Below are 10,439 nucleotides of genomic sequence, written 5' to 3' on the forward strand. Positions count from 1 at the left end.
CAAAAATAAATAGTTAAAGGTAAAACCAAATATTGTAAGTTATTTTCATATGAATAAGTTAAGGACTTATTCATATGAAATTATTATTTTTTATTCTAATACAGTAAAATCTCCTTGAACTTTGCATCCAAGCAAATCCTTTGCAAGTCAGCAGATCAGGAGAATTATATTCACTCCTATTTCAATCAGGGGACCTAGTCATGGAACAAACATATCATCTTTATATATACATTTTTTAAAAATATTTCCAGTTTCCAAATCAAATAACCATGTCTGTAGCTATCCATGGGCCATATAATTTCAACTGGGCCAGAAACCTACCTCCCAGACCCATAGCCCTGAGAGTTCAGATATTGCCCACATCCAGGCAGGCATCCTATGTGCAAGTCCCAGGCCTGGAGGCCAGTCATGCTTGATCTTAGCCAAAAGGCTGAGAAGCAAAGTCCTGTAACAAAGGTCTCAGAATCTAGTCCTCACCTGCTCAGATGACGAGATTCACCTACACCCTGTTTATGTGAAGTGTAAGCGAAAGGTCCAAAAAATTCTCTTAGCACTTGCTTATAAGCCGTTATACCTTGCAGAAGGGGCTCCAGCCCCAACTGAACAAAATATCAAAGGAGGCAAGAGAAAAGCTCCACATTTCCATAGCTCAAGTGGCCCAGCATGCACTGCAATTAGCATGGAAATGTTAGAGAGCAGCACAGCAGCTTGAGAGGAGCATAATCCCACTTCCCCTACCTCCTCTGCACTCCACTCACATAGATGCCAATTATGAAACCTCTATACAACTGTAGTGGATTTCACTCCAATGATTGTCATCAATTACTAGTTCTATTAAAAAAAAAAAATCACAAACAATTCAAGGATTTCTGTCTGCATTCACTGAATTGACTGCTGCCCACGTTTTAAATAGCGCAGCTTTTCCAAGCTATTGGGAACTGGGGTGGCAGTTGTGTTTATAATCAGGGGGAATCGGCGCATTGTATTCCAACTAAGTCTCTACAGTCGTTTGCATTAAGTTAAAAACTAACAGTTTACAAAACAGAGTGAAGATCCAAAAAGCCAGGCTTTGGCTTCATTGGAAACAGAGGATATTAAGACTGTTTGGGTAGAAAATTAGAAAGTGTACAAGAGCAACTGTGACTGCAGCAGTCTTGACTTATTCATTAAGCTGGTTTCAGATGCCAAAGTAAACAAGCAATTAAAAAAAGGACACATTGCATCCTCCCCTGGTTAAACCCAGAGAGCCCAAGCAGAGGGCTGAAGAATAACCAGAGGTTCCACTGGTGTTTTGGGGGATAGATTAGAGCAGGGGTGGGCAAAATGCAGTCCACGGGCCAGATGCGGCCCACCAAGCCATTCTATCCAGCCCGCGGGGCCCCTAAAAAAATTTAGAAAATTAATATTTTTCTGCCCCTGGCTGCTCGTCATGCAGCCCTCAATGGCTTGCCAAAACTCAGTAAGCGGCCCTCCAACCAAAATAATTGCCCACCCCTGGATTAGAGACAGTGCAGAAGTAAGGTGGGGGGGGGGGGCAGTCTCAGGTTCACCATTCATCAGTTATATCCATCTGCCTCATTTTCTATGCAGACTCTAAAATCTTTGGGGCAGGAACCATCTTTGGAAACGTGTTCACATGGTGCCTAAAACAATGGGACCTGGTCTTTGACTAGGTTACTGGATTACAAATAAGGAAAATTTACCAAACCTCCAACATCCAAAAATAGATGTTTTAATGAGTAATATCCATTCTGTCCACATAAGCGAGTGGTACAGGAGCAGGCACCACCAATGTAAATAAGAATAAGCATTTTAAAATTGCTTTATCCTTGTAAATCAACAGAGCACTGTGCAACCTAAAAAACACTCTATGGAACCCTGATCACCTTTATCCTCATCTTGACGATTTTGACAATGATATTTCAGCTTGTACTGGTTTTCCCCTCTTGAAGTCTACTCCAATACTCCTTAAAGTCAAGAAACTTCCTATTTACTTGATAACCTGCCAATCAGGCCCTTAAATTGCATCCCACCTATTATAATAAAAGAAGTTAATGATACTTAAACAAATCATAAGACCCTAAACGACTACTTTAGACGAAGTAAATCATTTACAAGGAAAACTGTATCTCATTCGAACAGATGTCTCTCCACTGGTATTCTTAAAGTGTTTCCAGATTACCTTCGGATTGATACATAATACACATGCTTAAACCTCTAAAGGTTTGAGAGGAAACCTATTATAATGACACAAGGACAAATGAAACAGCTTTATAAGACAGGGTTTGATACAGTATCTCTGGCTGCAGATAGAGTCTGACAAAATACAGGCTTTGGGAAACTTAACATGGATCTGATGTCTTCCACTCCTCTGGACAGCTTTTAAAGTTACATGTATTCTAAAATAAGATATGCTGTCACTGCTAAAAAGTAATGGAAACAATTCAAACATTCATAAAATATGCCCACCCAACACAGAAAGTTATTAATACAGGGGTTACATTTGAGCACTCCTATAAATACTTTTATAAACTGCATTGTGCATTTCTGTTTGATATATTTATTTATACTTCTCACGGAAAAAAATAAAATTTTAATGTGAATGGAAATTTTATGTCTTGGAAAAAATTAGTTTTGAGCCCAATCATGACAGGTTTAAGTCTATAATATAGAGTGTTAATACTATGAAAGTCAGCACAAGCTTCCACAGTATTTATAAGGTGTTTTGCAAATGTCTGCACTAATGTGTGCTAAAATTTTAAACCAATAAAAGAAAATTTTAAAAGATTATACAATATACCAAATGGAAACAGTCATGACAGAGCAACTGAAGTTTAAATTGTCAGAATGTCTGTGTGAAGTTGCCATGGATAGTACCTTGTAAATTTTGTTTCAGTATTTCCAGGAACAGCACCTTCCTTGCGTTTTTTCTTATTTTACTCATTTTTGGGGGTGGGGGAATAGGGTGAATAAGTCATTGTTGCAAAATATTTACAGTATTCATTAAACAAGCCAAGGCACAAAAGGAAGTCCAGTACCTAGCTCAGAACATTCCCAATCTATGAAAGTCCTTAACACATTGGGCTGAATCCTGATATGTTTACCTGCATTAACCAGCACTGTACCCAAGGAATCCTAGTCAAATTAAAGGAATAACTAAAGACAGAACACTATTCACTGGGTGAATCCTGGGCCCACCACAATCAAAGTCAATGGAAAAAACTTCTATGGGACCCAGTCGTTATTCTTTTTGTGATTAAATGCGTCAGAATCTGGCCCTTACTGAACTGTAGTTATGTGAAAGAAACAGGCTTCTAAGATTTCTCCCAGCACTCAACACCCCAGAACAATTTAAATAACATGAGTCCCTCAGAGCATCACACGCTCCTCTCCTTCTAATAACAAGGAACTCAGATCTTTTGCAAGCTGGGATGGCACACTACTGGTTTCCAAGAATTCTATTGAGAGCACTGGAGAGGTCAGATCTTCTAAATCAAGGATGTCAAAGTCATCTGGCCCCATGGTCCAGATGAGTGATGTGAGCCTGGCCTCATGGATTGCACCTCCCCACCCTGCATATACCGGATCCAATACATACAGCATGCAACTGGTCCAGGATGACATACCACATGGCACCTGTGCAGGCCTGATCTGGGATGCATGCCACATGTGGGGCACACTCCAGCCAGTTGGCACCTGCCTCAGAGTGGCTGAGAAAGGGGAGGGGAGAGAGAAGAGAACACATGCAGCAAATATTCTGGACCAACTGGGGCAGGAGCTACATGCAGTGCATATCCCAAACCAGCCAGAGTAAGTGCCATATGTCTCGGGCCTTGTGCTTGGGGCCAGTATGGCACATGCCAGGTGCAGATCAACTCTGAACCCAAGGGCAGCAGCACTGGGGGCCAGATGATGGGGCTCTGCAGGCCTGCAAGCTGCACTGACACCCCTGTTCCAAATTAAATGTGGGCGTATGAGCATGTGCGTTTGTTGTTTTGTGAAACCAATCAGTGGCATAATGGGGACCATATTTGATCATTTACAGAAGAAAAATTATGGTTTTATTCAAACAAACAGGTACCAATAGTGATACATTACAGCAGCCTCCTTGGCAAGTGTGTCACAAACAAACCCTCTGCTTTCCCAGAGTGCCACTCCAGTTCCCTTCTGCTGCCAGATCTCCTGCTCTGCTTTCTGCCTCCCGCCTTATCAGCTGCTGTGCTGTCTGTCCCCTCCCTGATCTGCTACATGCCACAAACAGAGGCTGCCCATGCCACTTGTTGGCACTCTTGCTACAGGTTACCCACACCTGTGTTACAGCAATAAGCAAGCAGCCTCAGGGTTTAGCAGCATACAGATCAAAGAGAGGAGTGCAATTGGAGAGGTGTGCCTTGCTTTATCACTAAAAAGAGTGAGAAGAGGAATCAAAAAGAAAGAACCCCCGCCCCCCCCAAAACTAACCCTCCTGCCCTCCCCAAAAAAACACAGTTGTTCAAACAAGGCTGGTGCCAGGATGCAATTAGACCAGGATGGACCGTGACCAGGACGGAATCATTAACTCTAAGTATAAGGCAATAATATTATTTTACATTTACCTAGAGCCTGGAGGAGCCGAAGGCACTTCCCAAACTGTGGGCCCAATTCTGCAGTTATCCCATTGCTCTCAGTGGGACTATGGGCAGGAGTAGGCATGTCTGTCAGGGCTCTTGCAGGTTAGAGCTGCAGGGTGGGAAACAACTAGGCCCTAGCAGGTCCTAAATTTCTTCTAGTTCTGACCTCATTTACAGTCAGACAATTTCATATGCACAGTTATTGCTTTTCATGTACCCACAATCAACAGGGGACAGGGCTTTACCAGACATCAGCTGCTCCATTGCAACTATAGCTGTGCCCACTCTGACTCCCTGGTGAGAAATAAACCGGGTGAAATTTACCACTGAATGAAACAGGGATAAGTCGCTTCAGTTTAGCTTTTACTTGCCACAAGTAAATTGCAAATGCAGGAACAGGTATGGCAAAGCAGCTGAGGTATGTAAAGCCCCATACCACCCCTTTTAATTACAAGTCCAGTGGGGTAACTATGGGCTCAGAGAAATTAGAGTCTTCATGGAAAACACTAAGGGAACTTATACACATGCTCAGTGCCTGCTCCCACCCACTCTAATTAGATTAACTGAGTCTGCTGGAGTACTCTAATTAGAATGCTCCAGCAGCCTCAGCATCAGGTGTATTCAGCATCCTCCTCAAAGGAGCTTTAGCTTAAGCGCACCCACCACCATTTTGAAGCACAGGACACTGAATACACAAGATACTGTGGGTGCTTGAAGTACAGTGGCTCCCAAGAGCTGCTTTAATTCAGAAGCCTTAGCACCCCACCCCAGAGCACATGTAAAGATGCCTAAGATACTACAGTGATGAGCAAATAAATTAAACCTTTAGACCATTACATCATGGACAGACAGATTATCAGATACTATACAGCACAATGTTCAAAACTTCTTCTTTCTTTACCAAGGACTGGAGGAAAAAAAAAATCTGTACTGTACAGTTAGAAGGCAACTTTAACATCCGTATAGAAGAGACATGAAAGACCACTCTGCTATATGGAAAACCCCACGTAAGCAGTGGGAAACTCCACAGAATTCCCTTTAGCTTCTACTAGGGTAACTTACAGATTATTGCTGCCTCTCAGAGAAAGAAGTATATACCAAGTAACGTCTCCGCAGGAATGCTCCTGAGGACTAATGTGATTTTCATTTTGATACTGTGTAATCCCCTGCAGCTCTTCCCCAGACATTAGCACTGCTCAACTGCCCCTGCCTGCTGCTGCCCTAGGAGGTCCCACAGCAAGGTGGGGTTCTGTGCCAAAGTTAGTAAAACTTCAGTAGGTGAATCGACATGTATACTTTACTACAGGAGCTGACCAATGAGCTCCACAGTAAAGCATCACCATCTATACATATGCCCATATTAGAGTGAAGTAAATAAGTTAACTCCGCTGTAGAATAGTACTGTCTGGGACAAGTACTATCCTATAGCAGAATCATTAGGTGCACTGTAACATGCATGTAGACAGTGACTGGGGCTGGCTGGGGCACAGGAGTCTACAGTGAGAGGGCTGCCTGCCAGCTAGCCCCACACCGTAGCACCCTCATGCCCCAGCCAGACCCTCAGCTGCTACCACCGGGAGTCTGGGGCTTACCCTTGAGGCCCCCTGGCTCAAACAGCTCTGATTCTGGGCATGTGTAAACGCTGCACCTGGGAGCAGCTAACCGATGCAAAATTTCAGAGTGTATTCAGTCGGGGTAACTGCATATGTAGATGCACCCAGTATGTATTAACTGTATGTATACCTTTAGAGCAAAAAGAATAATAAGGCATCCAGTTCCTCATTTGTGGAGGCATGAAGTAGAGAGGTGACAACCATATTTTTCCACAGAGAGTCCAGGGTGGTAAAGTTGGGGTGGGGGTTTACCTGCCAATCTTGGTTTATTTCTAAGGTTCCTATTACTGCAGTGGCTTTCCTATCAGATGAATATGTAAATGATATGCCCCTGGACTTTGAATTTCATGAGGTTTGCCAGTAGGTACCTTCAATGAAAAATTAATGCATCCATCTTGGGAGATGAAGAGCTGACTTGCCCATGCTGGGGGTTTGGATTTGTGGTTCAAAAGACTAAAATGCAGACTAGAAGCCTAGACTGTCTCTCTTACCAGTGAGTTATTGTTGAAAGAAGCTTCTACTTTGACATACAGTTATTCAAGAGAGATTTGTGTAAGAAGCTATCACTTCCATCTCCTGCTCACCATTTTCCTGCCTCTTTTGCATCACATCTAGTAAAGTAAATGAGTCTTTAAAAGTATGCAAGGCACACAGAAGAGGCTAGAAGATCAATACTTTTTCTGATTGTGGGGGAAGTTGATAACATTGAAAAAAATTGAATGAACAGCAGACAGTTTCTGCAAAAAGAGTTTAGTCAAAAATCTCCATTTTCTATCAGAAAAACTGTTTTGATAGAATTTTTTCCAACCAACCCTAATTAACAGAGATCTAGCATACCAGCGGGGGTAAAATAATAACAACAACAACAAAAATAACAACATACAAAATGACAGCCATCTTCTGTTGGTTTCTTACAGTGTGAATTCAGATAGAGATATATTCAAATCCAAAGAAAACACTTAATTGAGAGGGGAGAAACAAGACTTCGTAAGCTCTTAATACCTTCTGTCCCATCTTACCACCACACAAAAATCTCCAGAGCCAAACCTTTCATCTTCAAGAGCAAAAATTCATCCCAGGTACAGCTCTGCTGAATTTCACTTTACATCAATAGCACCTCTTGGTGCATAAAACTGTACCAGTTTATAGAACGGCATCTAAGCTCTACACACATAGGGCACAGTTCTTGTGTAATCTGTGTCACAACAGAGATGACACTGCACACAAAACAGTAATAAATGTATGAAAACACTTGGAATGGCTGTTTCCACATTACACTTTAACTGCTCCATACCTGGTTTGTAATCGATTACGTAGAGTCCTAGCATAGACAATGCAGAAATACACCACTCCCAGCAGAATCAGTTACAATCATAAGATATTTTTAGAACAGAAGACTGAATTTTGATTGCACTCAGTCTGGCGTAAATCAGAAGTAATACCATTAATATTCATACACTATTAGACTGGTGCAAATATGTTAAATAGGAATCAAACCAATATTAATTAGCTAGAGGTTCTACAGCATGACTTTCTTCTGTTAAGGATCTATGGTCAGAGGCATAACTGGTAAGGTTTGCACCCTGAACTACCATTTCTCAAACCCAGTGGGCATTTTCTTCCCCCCCCCCCAATTACTGCAGCTGCCACCACTGCTCCACCCTGCTGCCAAGTGCCACTGATTGTGATCACTGGTGACAACAAGCAACAGCAAGTTCAGCAGTGAGAAAAGCAGCTGCTGCAGTAGGGTGGCACAGACTCCCCAGAAAGCCTCCATGCTGGCTCCCTCTCTAGTTGGCACCCAGGACCGGTGCCTTGCTCACCCACTCCTAGTTATACTAGTGTCTATGGTAATTTCTTGGCTTGGTCTTGAAATCTCAACCTTAATATCTTTTAAAAGGGGTAAGAATATATAACAGTAATCCTCAGCTGCCGCTGCTACAGAGCACATTAAATAATTTTTGGAGATGAAAAAATTCATCAATATTTGAACATTCATTCCAAAACGTATTTTCTCTCTTACCAACTGCACCATCAATCTGAGTTGCAATGCTACGATTCATTTGAAGCAAGAAAAGATAATTTCCTGTGATAAATTACTTTTACAGACACACACTAACCGTACTGCCTGCTGGATGCAGCCAAGGCAAAAGTAACTTTCTGCATTAAAATTTCCTGGGCATGACACAGCACTATATTTACAGTGTGCTTTGAAGCCTTCAAAGAAGTGACAGGCAGTTGAAGCCCCAACTCTGCTTAGGCACCGAGCACTTTCGTGAAGTCAGTGGGAGTTGAGAGAACTCAGCAGAAAGGAGGAGGGGGAGGAAGAATACATCAGGTTTGACAGCAGTCTTAATTAGACTTTAGATGATGGTTGCATGGGATGGTCTGGATAGGGATTATGCTACAGATCCCATGGATCGGGGCAATTCTGCCTCAGGCAGGTGGTCGGACTAGATGACCTCTGGAAGGTCCCTTCCAGCCTTACTTCTGTACCATGATAAACTAATCTGTCACAGTCAGGAGGAGCCATTAAGTATCAGAAGAGATGGGCATAAGAGAATTGATTCAATCAGGGGGAGCTTTCAAGTCTTGTGGGAAAGAGAGGGACGTGCCAAGAGGCTTTGGCATGACCACAGGAGGCTTGATAAACTGGCTCCTAAGAGCAGCAGCTCCTGCTGTAAAGACTTAGCCGCTCCAACACCTTAACGAAGCTAAAAAAAAAAAAAGATAAATCGCAGCAGTCTGAAAGCAAGGGCAAACCCGCATCTGCCTGCCAACTCACTCCTCTTAGGGGCTTTCCATTGCAACTTTCCTTTCACTTCCCAGGCTGCGAAAACGAGAAGAAAGGAGCCAGCTCTAACCTTCTCCCTCCACAGGCAGCCCCGGCTCCCAGCGCAGGCCGGGGAAGTGCCGGCGGAGCCACAGGCGCGGCTCTCGCAAGTTTCTAGGGCCGGCACCGAGAGGAGCAGCGGGAGCGGAGGGGAGCAGCGCAGTCCCACGCCAGGGGCAGCGGCCAGGCCGGGCGCGGGGGCAGCGCCGCCTCCGCCACCTCCCCTCCCCTCCCCTCCCCTCCCCCGGGCTCGGGCCGCAGCCCCCAGCAGTCAGGTGCTTGGGGGCTCCAGCGCTCCTCCGTGCCCTGCGGCCCCGGCTCCCGCCCCACGTTCCCCCGCGGGCAGGGCAGGGCAGGGCAGGGCAGCGGCCCTGCGCGGCGGTGCCTACCTGGGTGCAACATACTTTGGAAATAGAAGATGACAAGCACGAAGGAGCCGAGGCAAGTGGCCAGCACCATCCTGCAGATGCGGCTCATCCTCAGCACCTCCAGCGCCGCCGGCTTCATGGCCCGGTCCCTCCCACCCTCCCGCGGCCGCCGCCGCCTGCTGCCGCTGCCGCTGTGCGCGCCGCGAGGAGCCGCCGCCCGCCCGTCCGCGCCGAGGATGCCCGGCTGCCCCGCGCGCCGCGACTACTTCATTGGGCTGCTGAGAGTCCTCGGACGGGCGCTACCACTGCACTCCGCCGCCGCGGGGGGAGGCGCGGAGAAAGGGACAACCCCCGGGAGGCGGGGGGGATTCACAGCCCCCCCCCCCACACACACACACACACACTGCTGCCGACATGGTCGCGTCCGCCGGCTCCCTCGGCGTCCCCGGGCTTCCCCGCGGTCCCAGCGCCGGCCTCGCTGCAGCGCCAGGGGGCGCGAGGCAGGGCGCGGGTTCCGAGCCCCCCCTCCCCTGGGAGCGGGCAGGGGGCGATGCCAGGGGGAGGCGGTGCGTGATGGGGGCAGGGGCTTAGGGATCCTGGGGCAGCCTTTGTTTAGACTCCAGGCTGCCCTCAGAAACGTACAGAGCAATGCTTGTGGAGCAGAGACTGCGACCCACGGGGCAGCGGGGTCTGCAATTGGGAAGCTTGGGGTTTCTGGGGGCTTTCCCGCCTAGCCGCACCAATGCTGCCTGGCACCCTCGACCAGCTGAGAACCGCTGCCTTGGGGGCACCTGCCCACGGACGCCTGGCGCTGGACATCTTGTCCACGCTCTGCGCCCACGAGGCAGGATGCCCAAGCATAGATACCCCCTAAGAAAGCCTTGCCTCCCAGGAGAGGGGGGGCAGGACAGTAAGAGTAGAGAAGGGAGAGCCCCATAGAGTCCTAAGGAAGTAAGGCTGCAAGGGACCTCACAAGTCATCTAGTGCGACCCCCTGCCTGAGGCAGGAGCATCCC

General features: G+C 46.3%; 1 protein-coding gene across 2 annotated transcripts in view; it reads right to left on the reverse strand.

Annotated features, from left to right (window-relative positions):
• Positions 1-9,578, reverse strand: part of CHST11 (carbohydrate sulfotransferase 11) — a 250,596-nt gene extending 241,018 nt beyond the window's left edge. The window contains exon 1 of one of the 2 annotated variants that reach the window (XM_014608354.3): positions 9,461-9,578. In XM_014608354.3, coding sequence (XP_014463840.1) covers positions 9,461-9,563 — 103 coding nt within the window. In that variant the 5' untranslated portion in view covers positions 9,564-9,578. Of the gene's footprint in view, positions 1-9,445 lie in introns of both variants that reach the window. The other variant, XM_014608350.3, reaches the window with a different exon arrangement.
• Between the last annotated feature and the right edge of the window lie 861 nt (positions 9,579-10,439).

This window comes from Alligator mississippiensis, chromosome 4 (assembly GCF_030867095.1).
Source record: "Alligator mississippiensis isolate rAllMis1 chromosome 4, rAllMis1, whole genome shotgun sequence".
NCBI lineage: Eukaryota > Metazoa > Chordata > Crocodylia > Alligatoridae > Alligator > Alligator mississippiensis.